At 42.5% G+C, this 17,726-nt stretch overlaps 3 protein-coding genes across 5 annotated transcripts in view; 1 reads left to right on the forward strand and 2 right to left on the reverse strand.

Annotated features, from left to right (window-relative positions):
* Positions 1–679: 679 nt before the first annotated feature.
* Positions 680–7,224, reverse strand: cldn7a (claudin 7a). The gene is made up of 4 exons (XM_088407585.1): positions 6,843–7,224; positions 4,630–4,794; positions 2,091–2,175; positions 680–2,020 (listed from the first exon to the last, which is right to left on the reverse strand). The coding sequence occupies exons 1-4, from the start codon at positions 7,063–7,065 to the stop codon at positions 1,852–1,854; spliced, it is 642 nt and encodes a 213-aa protein (XP_088263711.1). The 5' UTR covers positions 7,066–7,224; the 3' UTR covers positions 680–1,851.
* Positions 1,769–17,726, forward strand: part of nlgn2a (neuroligin 2a) — a 201,680-nt gene continuing 185,722 nt past the window's right edge. Inside the window, exons 1-3 of one of the 3 annotated variants that reach the window (XM_088407472.1) lie at positions 1,769–2,040; positions 3,998–4,058; positions 10,704–10,832. The gene's annotated coding sequence lies outside the window, so the exon portion shown is untranslated. Of the gene's footprint in view, positions 2,041–2,741; positions 2,981–3,997; positions 4,059–10,703; positions 10,833–17,726 lie in introns of those variants that run through there. The other 2 variants (XM_088407490.1, XM_088407499.1) reach the window with 2 other exon arrangements.
* Positions 9,155–17,486, reverse strand: chrnb1l (cholinergic receptor, nicotinic, beta 1 (muscle) like). Its single transcript, XM_088407536.1, has 11 exons — positions 17,264–17,486; positions 13,793–13,926; positions 13,636–13,680; positions 13,259–13,368; positions 13,074–13,182; positions 12,855–13,002; positions 12,595–12,780; positions 12,301–12,524; positions 11,421–11,599; positions 10,677–10,815; positions 9,155–10,190 (listed from the first exon to the last, which is right to left on the reverse strand). The coding sequence occupies exons 1-11, from the start codon at positions 17,370–17,372 to the stop codon at positions 10,050–10,052; spliced, it is 1,524 nt and encodes a 507-aa protein (XP_088263662.1). The 5' UTR covers positions 17,373–17,486; the 3' UTR covers positions 9,155–10,049.

Here is a 17,726-nt window from a genome sequence, read left to right on the forward strand (position 1 = left end):
CATATAACAGTGGTTCTCAAAGTGGGGTGCGTGGACCCCTGGGGGTCCGTGGCCTGACTGCAAATGTTCCATGAAATAATTTGGGTGTTTTGGAACTGATTTAGTGTACCTTTTAACTCATTGAATACCAGGGACATATTTTGACCTTTTTTAGGAGTCCAGACTTTCAATCCCACATATTTAAGTATAGATTTAGGATTTAAGTATCTGGAAATTAATATATTCTTGTACTTAAGTATCGATTTGATACTTAAGTATCTGGGATTTAATGTCCAGATTAAAAAAAATGTGAAAATACGTTCCTGGTATTGAATGAGTTAACAATTACAGATTTGTGCTTTATTTGTCTTAATCTTTGTTTTTAGCACCGCCTCTGGCCACTGTTGGTAGTGCATTTTGTGCTTGGGAAGGAAGGACTTGAGTTACGAGCGATTGCTGTCGGTGCACACGCGTTGTTCCTTCTCTTTGTGAGATCTGGCCCATGAGTAAGGGTGAGTTTGTTTGTTTTTTTAAATGGCGGTATTTTGATTGTGGCTCTGTGATATGACGGCAAGAAAAACAGGCATGGGGACTCAAGGAAAATTCGGAGCATCCTTAGTTGTGCTGAGAATGTCTGAGCACATTGGTGTGAATTTTAATAGTCTCACTCCTGTTTTGGAAAGAAATCACACACCTCACATTAACGTTACAATGCCTTTATTTCTACATATTATCTGCTACAGACATCCGTTGTATGTTGTATATATAAAAAAAAAAAAAATCTAAAAAATACGACAAAAATCTACAAACCTGTCAACTCAAAGTCGTCATATTTTTGGCCAAATAAATAGCTTCTAAGCTAGTTTATGACTACAAAATAGGTTGAAGGCCTAACATATATGTGCAAGTGTGGACAATGCTGTATTCAGCAATTAGGCTGCAGCTTGTAGGCCCACCTGGTTCTTACAATCTGATAATCAAATGGATTCTTTACATATTTAGCCAGTTTTAGCGGTAAAAAGATAATACTATCAAACTATTTGTTGTTCATTTTTGTTTAATATTCATCAAGCAGCACAACACTCACAATTGTATTTTATACCTGCTTAACAATGACAATGAAGTCATTCTATTCTATTCTATTCTAATGTGCTCAGAGTAGGGTAACACCCAATCACAGCTCATCTTGAAATCGTTATTATTAATTAAAGTAATTAATTACTTAAGTCCTTAATTACCTAAAATATTTAATTAGTAAGGAACTGTTATATTAATTAATTACTTTAGTCTTAATTACCCAATCGATTACTGTATTCATTAATTTATTTAATACCAGCACTTTTTAGACTCCCCTTTTAGACAAACGCTTGTGGATTTTTTCTCCTTCTTTCAAGTACTTGGGATTAAATGTGTGGGCTCTTACAAAACTTGAAAAATGTCTTTGGAATTTAATCAGCTCCAATAGTGTGTCTTGTTTTGTTGGACAAAATCAGTCAATCCAACACATGTGTTAAGAGACCAATTTTTTTCCTCCTTTTGTTTTTACGACATTCAGTCGTAAACACCTGTCGTCTGCACCAATCACGTTCATGTGCACTTCGGGGACGGTTCGGAAAAAATACATTCAAAACAGTATTTACGATCATCTAATTAATTAGACAAAACACAATAATTTTAATTCTGAAAATGGTTAAATAAGTAAAGAATCCCTTTAAGAGCACTTGTGTAAACACATGTCGAACATTAGGACCGGGTAAGACAGTGCTTCGTCTTCATCAAGCATCAATTCTGAAATACATAAAAAGTCCCACATTTATGATTCAGCAAAGACCCACACGCATTTTCACACGGACATCTTTGTGTAAGAGATGTTCAGACATATTCTTTGTTGCTGTTAGCTGGGCCCGAACGAGAGCTGGCCGCGGACGGGTACTTGGACACGTGCTTCTTTCGTGGACAGGAGGCGGCCAACATGGTTCCGCCCAGGACGTCCAGGAGGGAACCTCCCCACGCGATGAAAATGGCGGCGCCGAACTCAAACCTGTCGCATCGACCCAAATGGTATGAAAAAAATTGATCGGAAAAAAAACGATCTCACAAACGTGTCTTACTTTGTGTTTACGGGAGTGTAGGGGTTGTAGAAGGCCCGGATGACGTTGTGAGCGAACCAGGAACAAGCCACGATAGCACACAGCCCTAAAGAGATGCAACAAAAATAACTTTTTTGTAGCACTTCGACTCATACAACCTCGATATAATGGTTGGTTTGTCATCTTAAAACTTCCCTATGTTCTAGGATTGGCTGCAATTCTCCAGAACACCACTGGACGGCGCTCGTGGTGCAGTCAACATATTTTTGGGCTGCATTCGAGGCAAAATGCGGGAAGTCGGACTTTGGGACTCTGGAAAGTTGCGCCTAAACTGCCCACTTTACAAAATTCTAAACACTAGATTTATCATTACGTTAATATAGATATTCCAAGAACTTTCACACAAAAACTTAATTTGTAATGAATGTACACGATTAAAATATGCCGTTATCTCATTGCATTAAGATGATCAGTTAAATGTATGAAATAATAAGAAATCCCTTTATAAATACATATGACTAAAGGAAATTGCTGTGAAGGTTTGCTCAAAACGTGTTGCGATGAGCCAGAAAAACAATTTATCGGAATGGTTTGAAATTGGAATTCGAATAATCCAAGTGGGCTTCATCCGATTTCCCATTTTCTTTCAACTCAGCATTAGAATCTGCCGAAAGCTAGCGAGTTCCAAACGAGCACGTCTTTTCAATCCGTTTTTATCTATGGCTGTTAATTAACTGAGGCGAGTAGTGTGAATGCCTTCTGAACATGTTATTTTTGATAATACACACTTTTTTTTCATAAGTCCCCATTTTATGGCATCTAAACGCAACAAGGAAAAAAAGGAAATGCTAAAATGGCGGCTCATAACGCAACCAGATGGACGTCATTATCGTCAGACAAGCGCCAACAAAGTGAGTTTGGACAAAGTTTAAAACATTTGAAACACGTTTTGTTTTAATATATTTAAATTATTTTTTTCCCACCAGCTATTTGGTAGGCTATTACATCTCCATTTTTATGTCAGGAACTATCATGGACAACTTAGTCAAATGAAACTTCAGGTGGACCTTTTTTGCCAGATAAACATGGAGGATATATTTAGAATGTGTTTTTTTTTCTTTTAAATGATCGTCTCGTGGTCCAGGTTCCCAATCATGTGATTTTGTAAAACGTTTTGTACAGTTTGTAACTCCCATTTTTTCCATTTTTTTTGGGGGGGAGGGGGGGGGGGGGGGTTGTAATTCCACTGTCATCCACATGATGGCTCAAATTGATTTGACACTAAATTTAAAAGATAAAAAATGGAAACTGGAAGTATTTCAGTACTGCTCAGTTGTTACTGGCGATCAATAAATGTCAAATCCTTTCAAATTTTGATTTTTACACCAACATAAAGCAGCTGCTTTTACAGCCATTATTGTATTTTATATGTTTAAAAGTGGTTGGATAATTTTAAAATGTGTTGTAAAAACGTAAAATGTTATCTATTGGATAAATATGCCTGGGGAGTATTGAAATTTCTTGCTCACCTTTTGTATAGATCTATGGAGAGTATTTCTGCAAAATTGAAAATATGTTAATCCTTATGCATTATACCAATGCAAAATATGAATGTGTGGTCAAGGTTTTATTGTTTTAGTCAATTTGCGGTCACCATCCTGAAATTCTCAATTGTATCTGTGACTGAATGTGGCTTTTGCTGAGATACAGAGTGTGAGTAGTGGCCATATTTGCAGTTCTTTTAGTGGCTCACTCCATGCCAAATCACCATTTAAAAATGTTGAGGTTTTAACCAAGCTACAGTAGTTTTGATTTTCGGTCCATTGGGATCAATGGCCTGCCAAGTTTGGACATTTTTGACACCATCAAGGTCAAATTATTTATGTTATTATTACTAAAATATGTTCTGATCTTCTAATTGTTTGCAGATTTGGAGTCCTTGTTGAATTCCTTTTCCAACTATTGCTGGGAAAAAGTCGACCAAGTGAGGTTAGTCCAACCATATTTGCCCCACTGTTTTCTACACAGCTTTTCTTGCATACGTAGGTTGCTCTCACGGCATAACACAAATTTGTGTTATTTCCCAATTATAAAAACGTTCTCTTGATTATTCGATGGAATGGTTGAGAGTATAATGCAGGGGTGTCAATTTTGCGGGCTGCATAAATTGATGTGGTCGGCTGGATTTTGAGTTTGACACCTGTGGTATAATGGAAAGATTCACTAACGGCCTCCTATTTCCAGTGATACATCTTTTGACCCAGTTGTTCCTGTAAGGGCTTAAAGGAAGGTGGCCACACCCCTTTTCTCCTAGTTGTTCCTAATGTATAAGGGTTCAAAAAAAGATGGTCATGCCCCTTTTTGCCAAAATTATAAAAACTCGATGGGCTGTAGCTCCCCAACCCCTGCTCCAATTGACCTAAATTTTTAGATTTAGTGTCGCGCCACCTGTATCAACAAGTACACCTAGTTTCATTAAAATCCAAACGGGCTTGGTTGAATCCACGGGTTGATTCGTCACACTATACCGGACGTGATTGGACGAAACCTTTCAACTCACCTCCCACCAAGAGGATGATGCCCCCCGTCATGGCGACGCGGGCTTTGCGCAGCTTGTCGTTCCCGCCGCAGGTGGTGCACTTCATGCCCGTGCAGGCCACGCCCAGGCCCGCCACGGACACGATGATGCCCACGATCATTAGCGCCCGGGTGGCCTGAAGAGAACCTGGAGAGGATCCAAGTGATGAGCGGGCACTCAATGAATACACTCGGTAGAAAAGCCCTGCGGTCGGCGCACAAAAGGATGGCTTCAAAAGCCGCTTTTATTTATTATGTGCGCGCTCACTGAGCTTCAATGCCAGTCGGGTCGCTTGAGTGTCAACGTTTCCTGGAAGCGAAACCCCGGGCTACGACGCTGTGGCGCCACACTTAGAAATACGACTGTCCGCTTCTCATCTGTCAGCGCTCCCCCCGCGTCCGCCGCGCTATAAACCCATCACACCGCCAAACCTTCCTTTGTCTCGGTCCACCTCGAACCAGTCTGCGCTGGCCCGGCCCGCGCAAACAGCACCCTGCAGCGAGGGGAGACGTGGTGTTGTTGTTTGAGAAGGTCCTGTGGAACTTTCTGGAATTTGGACCAGATTCCATCTAAATCAGGGGTGTCCAAACCTCAAGATTCGCTATCCTGCATGTTTTTGATATTTCTGTCCTCTAAGACAGGGGTCCCCGACGTTTTTATTACCACCGACCGGTCGTTTAATTGTGGACGGGGGTTGGGGTGGCGAATATAAATGCTCATACCGTATTTTCCGCACTATAAGGCGCGCCGGATTATAAACCGCACGCTCAAATAATGACATATGTTAAAACTTTTTCCATATTTAAGGCGCACCCTCAATTAATGACATTTTAAAACTTTTTCAATCACAATATAGTAATACTCAAACTAATAACAATAATAACTCAAATAATAACTCTGAACTCTCAATAGCATAATAACTCAATGTCAATATGACCTACCTTGTTCGACTGTAAACCCACAAAAGAAACAGGTAAAGCTTCCTTTATCAGTTCGTTCCCCATCTACCAATCCCAATCTCAATATTGATCCATATAAAGGCGCACCTGATTATAAGGCGCACCATCGGCTTTTTAAAAAAATTAAGGCTTTTAGGTGTGCCTTATTGTGCGGAAAATACGGTAATTTATAAAAAATGTACACCATTTACTTTGATTAAATCAATCATATACTGTAACTGGATTACAGATGCTATTCATTTCAACACAAAACGTTCATTACTGTAGATGCAAATGAGATCTTATCTATGCAAAATCGTTACTAACTAACATACGTATAGCAAAGGTAAATACATGGCACAAACGAAAATGCTAACGAGCTAAACGAATTCAAGGCTCACTATATAACATGCTGAAGATAAGAACTAACATTAGCTAGCATGTTATTCACTCGTGGGGCCAGATTTCCCAGACACAAAACAAGAAAGAAAAACAAAAAAACATAGCATATATGCGAGGAAATCTAAGATTATTGAATGAGGGCATCAGAGAAAGAAGAACACGATTGTGTTTGCTGAATTGTCTTTTTTTTTGGTGATCCAATCAATGTCACAGTTGATCTATTTTCTAACCAATTTTTCAAAAAATTTAAAATGTCTGCTGATCTCATCCAACATAATTCATTTTACTATTCATTTTAAATGTTTACTAATTCATTTTAAATGTTTTGGTTTCAAAGGTTAGCTTTAGCGCTAAATCCTTGAAATTTCAGACCCTCAAGAGGAAATAATCTCAAGGACTCTGTATCCGCAGACCCCCAGACTCAAATCAGGTGAATAAAAAGAAAAAAGAGCATCACTAAAAAATGTTTAAAAATACTAATTCAGCCTAGAAAAAAAGACTAAAACACAATGCTTTATCATCTGTATCTGATATATTAAACTTTGAAACTATTTTTGTTATGGTGTCTCTAGGCATATATTTATATTTTACTATCATATTTTATTCCGCAATTCCACAAGAACATTTTTATTTTTGACTCATCCGCCAGAAAATCCTGTCGATAATGGCAATACAACTTGTACAACTTCACAAAATAAAGGCCTTCAACATTTCACAGTTCAGCAAAGAGTTGCTTCCATGTTCCATTCAATTTGCTCTTAATTTGAAAACTGGATAGACTATCACTGCATTAAATGTCGCCATGTGGAATTCTCTGACCATTTTCAATGAATAAATGATTTTGTAGCTGCTTACTGTCCAGCTGCAGGATGGAATCATAGATCTTGCACTGGAGCTGTCCCGTGCTCTGGAAGGCGCAGGACATCCACAATCCCTGGTACATGGCCACGGCCGTGATGATGTTGTCCCCGATGTACGCGGACATCTTCCACTGGGGCAGAATGGTCCCGATGATCAGGCCCACGATGCCCGTCAGCGACATGAAGAACCCCAAAAGTTGAATACCGGAGTTGGCCATTTGTTTTTCCCCAAAGGAAACGAGGCCTCCTTCCAGAAATCTAATCAAAGTGTCACAATTGCGTGGAAGCTTGGTGCAAAACGCTCTCGGACTCTATGTGACCGTATGCGCGCGTGCGTGCTGGTCTGGGTCTTCTTGGGGATGGGCATGCAAGATGTGGGTGTGTGTTGTTGTCATGTGTGCAGTGGCTGCTGGGAAATGTTCCCTCACTTCCTAGCAAAGCAACAAGTTGCCCCCACAGATTTTTTTTGCGCGTTCTCATGCTCACGAGGCATTTCAGAGGGTTTGTTTTTTCGCATAGCCTGCCCCCTGTGTGTGTGTAAAATGTCTACTGACCCGGATCGAGGCCGCCACCCCCCCAGACAATTAAGGGCTGATTTACAGCAGATCGCCAACAGTGATATTCTAATGAGGGCCTGGAAAACTATAGGAGAAAGGACGTTGAAAGGCGTTGAGGAAATGTTAGCCAAAGTCAAATATTTTAAGCAAAAAATATCAACAAAAGTGGATACACACTGAAAAAATACTCAATAGGAAATGTGGGCCTGTTTAGTTAACCACAAAACCGGTTTTCTGTTGCATACATGAAAAGTAAATACTGTACATTAGATCAATCTTCTGCCATCTAGTGGAAGAGAATGTCAATGCTCCACCGGTCAATATACGCCACTAGGATAGAGAGCAAAACAAAGATAAGCTATTTGCAGTAAAAGAAAGAATATTTTTGTATCAATTTAAGCATGATGTGAACTCAGGGATTTGGGCTTACTCAGGGTCATATCTAGAACATTTTCAGTGGGGTGGCCTGTGCGACACTCCTGTGAGCATTTGTCAATTGTACATGTATTCTTAAATATGTTTTTTTTTTTGGCATAGGAACAAGGTGTCTAAGTGCTAAATCTGCATGAAATTAGCAGAAGAAAAAAAGCCTCTGAGTATGGGGGTGGCCACAGCGTGTCAAGGCCACCCTGTAGCTCCGCCCCTGGGCTTATTTGATCCAAGCATGGGTCTTGTTGTGTGCCATGGGTGCATGCATGTTCAAAGTAAAAAGGAGGAAATGAAAGGAATTTTCTTATTTCAAGTTCAATCTTTCATGTTCCCCAAAAGTCTTGGTCTTGTCTTACTCTCTGCCTCCAAAATTCTTGATCTTGTCTCGGTCTCACCCGCCAAAAGTCTTGGTCTTGTCTTGGTCTAAACCTTCCAAAGGTTTGGTCTTGTCACTGTCTCAACCATCAATAGTCTTGATCTTCTCTCTGTCTCAGTACTCTCTAGTCTTGATAATGTCTTGGAGTATACTGTAGAGTATTCTTGCATTATACAGTCATAGTCTTGTCTTTGTCTAATCCTCCAAAGGTCTTGGTCTGGTCTCTGTCTCAACCTCCAAAATTCTTGATCTTGTCTTGGTCACAACCTGCAAAAGCTTTGATCTTGTCACAGTCTCAATCATCAAAAGTCTTGGTCCTTTATCTCCTTATCAGTACTCTCTAGTCTTGCAGGACACACTCTTGGTCTCAACATCCAAAATTCTTGATCTTGTCTAAGTTTTTGTCTTGTCTTAGTCTCAATCTCAAAAAGGCTTCTTCTTGTCACTTTTACCATCCATTAAAGGTCTTGATCTTGTCTCTGTCTCAGTACTCTCTTGCCAGTAGTCTTGATAATGTCTTGCAGTATACAGTCTACTTGCAAAGTACAGCCTTGGTCTTGTCCTGGTCTCAACCTCCACCGGCTAGTTTTGGCAAGTTTAGGTTTTGTCCCGGTCTCGACCTTCTCGACCTCGGTCTCAAAGTATTGGTTGTTGTCTTGATACTCTCTAGTCTCAATAATATTTTGGGACTCCGCTGGTGTGGTCTTGACTACAAGACGAAGTATCACTGCTTTTTGCAGAATTCCGAAGGTCTTCCACCAGCTTATTTCGCCTTCCAGCGACTCATCCTGACCTTTTTTTCCTCTTTTCTACTTCACTTCTGACAATAAATGCCTTATTGTTGCCCCGGACTTAAACTTTTCCTAGTTACAGAGGACGAAGAGGAGTGGGAGATTGGGGACAGTTTGCGGACTACCGATGTTGTTGCCATTGGTAACCTGATTTATTTGATGATCTTGGCTGGCTAAGAAGACAAAAACAGTGCATTGCTCTATAAAGCCGCCCCCTCCCTGACTTGTTCTCGCTCACCACGTTTCCCTTCTTTATTAGAGCAGTAAAGAGACATTTGACTCTCTGGTTCAGCCGTTGTTCAATGGCCAATAGAAAAAAAGCTAAATCAGCCCACAGACAAGCACTTACAACATTCTCACACGCACAGACGGGCCTTTTTGCCCTCACATTTCTTTGGCCTCCTTCTGGTCTGAAGTGCACGAGAAGAAGTGCTAATCCCGCGATTGAAGTCCCACAAGTGTCCCTGGAAGTTAGCGAGGCATTAGCAATAAAGCGCCCACGCATGGCTTTTCATTAAAAACCAAGGGGACGCCGCCCTTTCCTCCCTGCCCGTTGTTTTGCTCCTGAAAGCTTCTTATGCAACAGGGCCCAACCTGAGTGGCGGAGCAGCGGGACGGGGACCAGTGGACTACAGTGTTGTCCCGTGTGCTCGTTCTCCCTCGCCTGGACATGGCGAGGGGCCTTCTTTTGTCCGCGGCGAAAAGAACATATTTGTGTGCGCGCTGCGCAGCGTGTCTCGGACCTCTCGCTGCACACCAGCAAGCCTGTAAATAGGTCGGTGACATCACCACACTCTCTAAGCCAATTATGTTCCTGGAGTGTTTAGTTGTGCACTACAATTCAATATAAATAGGCCTTTTTAATACAATAGCATAGTTTGATACTTAAATAATGTATACAAAAGGAAATATACTAATTGTTTACTCGTTACTTTTCAGGCATCTTTGGAAAATAACTTATTATGATTAGCTGCGTTGGAAGTTACAATGAATCAACCGTACGATAATCCAAGGGTTGTATGGGCACTTGAGTGCCATTTGACGCCCTCCTAGGGGAATGGGTTGTCAGGCGTGTAGTTGAAACTGGCGTCTAAGAACATGGCCAAAGTGCCCAGCGTGGTGATGATGACAAATAGCCACAGGAATAGACGGTCCACCACCAGGGCGATGTACTGCCAGTCCTCCGTCATCTGCGCGCACACATACACCATCATCAGAAAACCATCAATTCTCGTACTAAATCAATTACTTTAGGTTTCTAAGTGCCCAAGTAATTGGTGAGTTTCGATAAAGTACTAAAGTTAATGATTGGGCTCTTAAGTGGTAAAGTGATAAATTACTTTAGATACTTAAATGAGGATTTTTTTTTTTTTTTTTGACTTGACCAGTCAAGACCAGGCCCGTACAGTTAATCGACTGTAAAATGACATTTGTCGCGGGTTGTCAAGACAATTCGGTTTCGATATGTAACCTAAAACTGCGTAATTTGTCGAATAAATGGAACAGTAAATTTGCTTGTTTTTTTGTGATTTGTTTTATTGTACTATTTCAAAAACAACATTTGAAGAATTTATTTTTGACACAAATGTAATAGAAAAAAAAAGTGATGAGTTCATGCGTATTCAAGGAACAAATCTCAGAATCTAGGTTGTAAGATACACGTTCAAATTTCTCACCGCATCATCGATATCTTGCTTCTTCAGTTGCTCTGCCATGTACGTAACCGCAGCGATGGCCGACTTCAGGTTTGGAGGAAGGATCAGACAGAATCCGTCCGTCTCCGGAAGTCTTTGAAGCCGCACCGGACTCTCGCTTCTGAAAGGAAGACGCAGGTATTTTTTTCAATTGGATCAGTTGAACCAAACACACCTCTGCTTTTCAGAGCATTTTACTTCCGGTCTGACTCAGCTACATTCAAATATGCTTTCTACTTTCCAAGGCAACACTTTCAAAAACATTTTCAAAACATGTGCTGTTGTCGACCCCTGTATCCGCTGGAGGGCATAAATCCATGCGCGTCTCTCATCTGAGCGCTGAGTGACAGCGGCAGCGAGCTCATAAAGCACAAGGTCAAGTCCGAACCCCCTGACCTTCCCATACAAAGGCAGAGTCGGAAGTTGTGTGAGGGGCTTAGGAATGGCGCGACTACACGCGCTGCGAGACAACACAACCAGTCGGATAAATAATCCTCATAAATGGCGTGATAAGATTGCCGCCTCGCTTTAAACGAGCCCACCAGATGAAAAGGATGAAGGAATGAACTTGAATGTGACACAGATCTTCACCGCACAAATCTCCACACATCCTCAGCAGGATTAGACCATGATGCCCAACCAAAATGGCGGCTTAGGCGCTGGCGGGTGTGGCTTAGCTTGACTTGCTCACAGGCTATTCGGTGTACTGAATGAGAGCGACTTTACCTGCCTCTCCAAGGCATGACAAGATCCGGGTTGATCTTGCGGAAGAAGTATTCCCCTCCTGGCTGTCGTCCGTTGAAGTTTGGCGCGGGCGTTTGGTCACAGGAGTCCTCCTTCAAAAGAGGATCCTCTTGCTCGGGCCGGGTCATGCCGATGTACTTGGGCAGGAAATTTATGAAGAACTAGAAGACAAAAATCTGAAATGGGTGTGCAACAAAAGCTCTTTTCAAACGTAGGCGTTGGCGAGCGCTTCCGTGTTTGCTTCCGGGAATGTGCAGATTTACGATGCAAAGCTTTGAAAGGAATACATGGACAATGCACCGATTGTAGCGGCTTTCTGATCCCCATCGAGGGGACATAAATTTGCTTCAGTCGGTGTTTGGTCTGTGTATTTTTTGACGTGTTTTTTTCAAGGCTTCGCATCATATAACCGTTTCGTCATTGACTAGCCCGTTCTCGTAGTTGAAGCAAATTTGAGTCGGATGTCCTTGTCCCCGTAAATACTCAGAGAGCCTGCTCCAGTTCATCCGTCCACCCATCAATTAGTATCAAAATAGTAGCGAACACAATTACCGAGTTGCATAATTTTGGCTGTTGGTGGTGAGAAAAAAACAGTACCAAAACAACACACCCCTAAGTTCAACCAATCAATCAGCGCTCGTGAGCTTGACACGTCCCTTCGATGGTGCCAATTAGGTAGACGAAGACCGTAATACGAAAAATGTAGACGGGCAGACCTTAGCGGAACCGTTTCAACCCGAAATGTTTTGTGCAGGAAAGCAGGGGGCCGTGCTCGAACTACCAGGGTAAATCATGAAGTTCCTGAGTTGATTAGTGCGGTCTGAAAGGGGGCCCAAAGGGGAAAGATGAGCATCCAACTCACATTGCGCACCCAGCTGGGCATGATGTGCGAGCTGGGCGTGCGATGATGCAGGTTGAGGACGACCACGCTCAGGATGACGGAGAAGGTGACCAAGATCATGGTGAACATCACGTAGTTAACAATGATGGGGATGGCCAGTGAAGTCTCAGGAACTTTGTCCGCCAGAAGCAGCATGAAGACAGTCAGGGCAATGAGAACCGAAATTGAGAGGGTCATCTTCTCTCCTACCAACAGACGAGAGGCTTAGACACATTGTTTTTAGTGGACAAGCAGAGCAAAAATTAATTTTCACACCTGCTCCAGGGGGAAGGTAGAAGACGAAAATAGCCAAGACACTTGTTAGGATGCAGGGAACGATGATGTTGATGATATAGAAAAGAGGTTTCCTCTCAATGATCAGGTAGAAGGTGATGTCCTCATACAGATCCTCCTTGACGTTCTTTCTCGAGGGTTTGTGGCAAATGTTCCACTCGCCGTTCTCTGTGTGACAGGAGAATCGAAGGAAAGTTACTCTCAGAAGAAATCAGAACAGGCAAGACACGTCCATTACCCACCCGTGAAGGCATTCTCATCGATGACTATCTCCCGGATCTCATTTCCATCGTCGTCCAGATAATACTGCAGATCCACTTCCGAGGCGTCGTAAGTGTACGAGCGGAAAATCATGCTGCAGTTTTGCCAGTCAAAGGGGAAGTAAGCAACCTGTGGGAAAGGGTTCTGGGTGAAAAGAGGAGACGAGGCGGAGACTGGTACTATTTACAACCGGACTGCACCTCGATTGAGCAAGAACTGCGGTAGATGGCCGGCGGAAGCCAGTTGACGGTCCCGTCGTTGTACACCAAGACGTTGACATATAAAGCTACGTCAAATTGACCGTCGTTGCTGCGGGGATGGCAAAAAACGTGACGTTTTCGCAACACGCGGACATATTTGACAGAAAAAAAGAGTGGACGCTCACTTGTTGATGAGGTAGATATCGGGGCGCCACACCTTATTGGCGGGAATCCTCAAGACACTAATGTTGTCATAGTCCTTCGGGTCCCACGACAAGCGGTAGTCTTTCCACTCCTGCGGACACGTCATCACTTTGACTTTGAAAGCACATCTTCAAAGTCAGCGCTATGCAGAATAGCCCCTCTCTCCATTATTATTGAAATCACGATTCTTCATTCCCGCCGCATGAAATTCAAGGCCCCCAATTTAGAATTCTCATTACCGCTCGGCAAAAGATCGAGTGAGAACGAAGGTAAAACTAAAGCGGCAAATCATTTGCGGTGCATGAAAAGTGACAAGTGAACTTGGCTGAAGTGATAATGCGTGTTTGTAGCCTCATACCAGATTCATGAACACGTTGGTCGTCATCTCGCCATTCTTCTCACTCTGTAGTCGGGTAGACGCACGCATCCGAGGTCATCCATTAGTCATTTATGGCTGCGTTTGCATCTTTGATTATGCATGCCTGCATTATTCTGAAGTGTGTGTGGGTATTTACCAAGCTAACTAGCTGGGACAGGGTCATTCCCACCCGCACCATCACTCTCTCTTCCCAGTACTCGGCGGGTCGCACCTTCAAGTTGTAGTTGTTAAATATCTTCTGATGGAGTTTGCGCTCCGTTTCTGAGGCTCCTGGGCCAAAACACACGTACAAGAAGTTACTGATATTGATGAGAAAGATTGGTGATGGAGCTGAAGAGTGCTAGCCGCACACAAAGTGATTGAGCACCACGCAGAGTTAACAATCTGAAAACTTGCGACTGTAAGGTATTTTGAATACAACTCGTTTGCACGACTATGACCTTGCGAGTTACGACTTCACGTTTTTGCATGAATCTCTCCTTTGGATTCGTGGATCTGATGGATTTGAGTTGAATATGCAAATTGAGATGACGTCACACCCAGCTACAGTACTTGGCAAAGTTAATGTATTTTCCCCACTATAAGGTGCACCTAAAAGCCTTCATTTTTTTAAAAAGCTGATGGTGCGCCTTATAATCAGGTGCGCCTTATATATGGATCAATATTGACATTGGGATTGGTAGATGGGGAACGAACCGATAAAGTAAGCTTTACCTGTTTCTTTTGTGTGTTTACAGTTGAACAAGGTTGCTCATATTGACATTGAGTTATTATGCTATTGAGAGTTTAGAGTTCTTATTTGAGTTATTATTGTTATTACTTTGAGTATTACTATATTGTGATTGAAAACGTTTTAAAATATGTCATTATTTGAGTGTGTGCCTTATAATCCGGTGCACCTTATATATGGAAAAAGTTTTAGAATATGTCATTAATTGAGGGTGCGCCTTATAATCCGGTGCGCCTTATAGTGTGGAAAATACGGTAGTTGATTTGCGAGCCATTCACGTCGCGCTTGCGTAAAGCAGAAAAAAAGTGGCGGAATTAAACATGAATGGAACTCCAAATAGAAGCTTTCAATAGCTCATCAGGCTTCATTCTTAAGCATAATGTATGCACATTTTAGTGATGCTCACGTGAAGCTTTTGTGGGCCGGCCATTTGCAGTGATTTAGGGCTGATTTCTTTGCTCTGCATTTGCTCTGCGGCAGCTAGGCGCTAAACTAGCTTGTGCCGCTGCAACATAGACCTGTGTAGGCTAGTTTAATGCCTAGCATTGCCAAACGACCGCAAAAGAAATGACTTCTAGTAGTATGGGTGCTAGTATGACGGCAAGACAATGCTTTTTTTAAAACACCATAAAGCAGAATATGGTAATCTCGCCACAGTAGCATGCTGCTGATTGGTTAGCTCAGGGATAACAAAAGTTGTCAACACAAGATTGCAATTTGATTCCCAGAACAATGAATCGTTGAGTCCTAATGGACTTTCCTCCCACATATGTGCCCCAACAAGACAAGGGGTGGACAAAAAAGGACAGCTAGGACGTGCGGTCAACGAGGCAGGTGCTAGTGGTGTGCGGCAGGTCGCAAAGGTGACTGAGCTAATGTAATTGATATGCAGCAGGGGAGCTGGATCAAAAGCATGTCTGAGATGCCAGTGCCATCCGGCCCCCAAATAGACTCTGATTATCAAACAATGATTTGTTAATATGTTTTATCGAATGTACCAGAGAGGACAATCTCAAGGTGTTTTGAATTATAAAGACATCATTAAATGTCATTTCATGGACATGTGGACCACTTTTGGTTCTTCTAAGGGCAGGAGACATCAGAGCGGCGTGTGAAGGGCTTTTGGTTTTGGGTCCAATGTAGTCATCGCTTTCCCTTCTTTCATAAGGTGTGCTTCAATGACAAAGGCTTTCTCGCTCATGATGAAACAATCACACACTGAATTTTTGAGAGGTACCGCTTTATCAATCAATTAGGTGGTGGATGAGCTACTTAAAGCTTCCGACTTCAATGGAATAGTTTGTGTTTGAGAGAGAAGGTTCGAAAACATGCAGGATACAGCCCTTCGAGGCTCTGAGTTGGACACCTGTGCCCGAGACCACCTGTACCCTTTTTATCATTACGGACCAGTCAACGCTAAGGATTTATACTGCGGAGGGGGGGTCCACCAACTGACTGCTCTCAAAACCTCATCATCCTTCTCACTGTGTAAAATATCGGCCAGAAGTGGCGTCAAAAAACAAAGATCAAGCCAAACAAAGCACAGATGAATGAACTGTTCAACTAAATCAATTCCAAAACATTATTTCGGGTGCGGCCCACGCAGCCCGGTACCAGTTGATCCACGGACCGGTACCGGGCCGCGGACCACTGCATAAGAGCACAGGTGTCAAACTCCAAGTTACCGAGTTTCTCTTTCCAAAACACCTGATTTTAATGATAAACTCATCAGCAAGCTCTGCAGGAGCTTGAAAATTATCCCAGTCATTTGAATCAGGTGTGAGAGAGAAGGACAGCAGCCCTTGAAGACTGGGGTCGGACCTGATTTTGTTTCTGCACCCCCCCCAGGTATTTTCTTTTCTTTTTTTTTCAAATTAAGAGCAAATTAATTGGAAAATGAAACAACTTTTTGCTAAACTGAGTTCTAGTGACCCTTTTGCAAAATGATATTTGCTCTAATTTGTTAAGTTTTATACGGCTTGACGTTAAAATTACTGACGCAATTTTCCAGCAGACGAGTCAGAAATCAGCCACAGCTTGGCAAAAGTTGGAGAAAACTTTTCCAAACGATTTGCCGTTGGATGGATTGCCCGCCGTGGCGTGTTCTTAAAAGTTGCTTTATGATGCGGAGAACTTAAAAAAAATACATGAATGTACAGTTCGAATGCACAGACGATACTTCTCGGTCTGCGTGTGTTTACGAGTCCACACGCCATAAAAGCACTTGTCAAAAATGTGCTCGTCCATGATGGACAGTCCATCAGCCAATGGATCGTTTAATGATGGTTTCCTGACTTTTTCCAAGCCATCCAAACAGATGGTTATGCATTCTATCTTCGAGAGCAGGGATGTGAAACTTATTTTAATCGTGGGTCACATATATATAGTTTATAGTTTCTGTATAGTTTTATAGTCGGTATGGGTCGGTATGACTGTGAAGTCAAATAAATTTTCAGTGCTTACCGAGTTTTGTAATCCGAGGCCGATAAACTCTGTTCATAAGAGAGATTGGGAGAAACAAAAGGTTTTGTTTTTCCTTTGAAAGTTTTGAACATTGAGGACAACCATTTTAGTCAGAAATTTGAAGTCAGATCAGCACATGCGGGCCACATAAAGTGACGTGGCGGGCCGGATTTTGCCCCCGGGCCCTGGGTTTGACACCCGCTTTCTTGCGTTTTGGAATAAAATGCACCTAGAAATACAGCTACAAATATAGTTGAATAAATCGGACACGGATGGCATGAGTATTATTTTTTTTCATCCAAAAATAAATTACGCCGATTTAAGAGGTCCTTGGGTAACATGCATTACATCATCGAAAAAAAGATTGAGAACCTCCGCGCTAATAAATCTTTTAGAAAGCAGTATCGCGCTTACCAGTAAAAGCGAGACAAAGGCACATGATAACGAGTTGGTTGACTCTCAAGTGAACGTTCTTCATGTTCTTTGGGCCGCTCAGCTTCTCGTAGTAGTCCAAAGACCCCATGAACTTCTAGAGGTCACCCCTCTGCACCTTCGCACCAACTGGATGCGGTTCTCCAGTAGCTCCTGCTCAAAAACATCCAAACTTCCGCTCATTTATTTGCCACCTTTTGGCAGCCCGTCCTCCAGCGCAGATCTCCCTCGTCGTTTTCTGTGCCTGCTTAGGGTCATACCTCAACGGTGGGGAACCACGGCCTGATTGGGTACTGGCGCTGGGAGTGACGAGAGGGTGGAATGTGTTTGTACTGGGAAGCCTTTGGAGCAGACACCTGTTGGTGCGCACCAATCTGAGAATGTTGGGACTGCGGGGACAGCGGGTGGGGAGGAACAAAGAAGAAGTGGAGGGGTGATCGTGGTG

Source organism: Hippichthys cyanospilos, chromosome 1 (assembly GCF_059441005.1).
Source record: "Hippichthys cyanospilos isolate Australia breed blue-spotted pipefish chromosome 1, RoL_Hcya_1.0, whole genome shotgun sequence".
NCBI classification, from domain to species: domain Eukaryota; kingdom Metazoa; phylum Chordata; class Actinopteri; order Syngnathiformes; family Syngnathidae; genus Hippichthys; species Hippichthys cyanospilos.

What these genes read in the sequence shown, in the direction of transcription:
- cldn7a (XM_088407585.1), bottom strand. Translation starts at nt 7,065, where the DNA reads ATGGCCAACTCCGGTATTCAACTTTTGGGGTTCTTCATGTCGCTGACG. An exon ending in TTCCATCCTGCAGCTGGACA is followed by an intron (nt 4,795 to 6,842) that starts GTAAGCAGCTAC and finishes GATCCTCTCCAG; the next exon opens with GTTCTCTTCAGGCCACCCGG. An exon ending in CATCATCCTCTTGGTGGGAG is followed by an intron (nt 2,176 to 4,629) that starts GTGAGTTGAAAG and finishes GCATCTCTTTAG; the next exon opens with GGCTGTGTGCTATCGTGGCT.
- chrnb1l (XM_088407536.1), bottom strand. Translation starts at nt 17,372, where the DNA reads ATGGGGTCTTTGGACTACTACGAGAAGCTGAGCGGCCCAAAGAACATG. An exon ending in TGTCCCAGCTAGTTAGCTTG is followed by an intron (nt 13,681 to 13,792) that starts GTAAATACCCAC and finishes ACCCGACTACAG; the next exon opens with AGTGAGAAGAATGGCGAGAT. An exon ending in CCAACGTGTTCATGAATCTG is followed by an intron (nt 13,369 to 13,635) that starts GTATGAGGCTAC and finishes ACGTGTCCGCAG; the next exon opens with GAGTGGAAAGACTACCGCTT.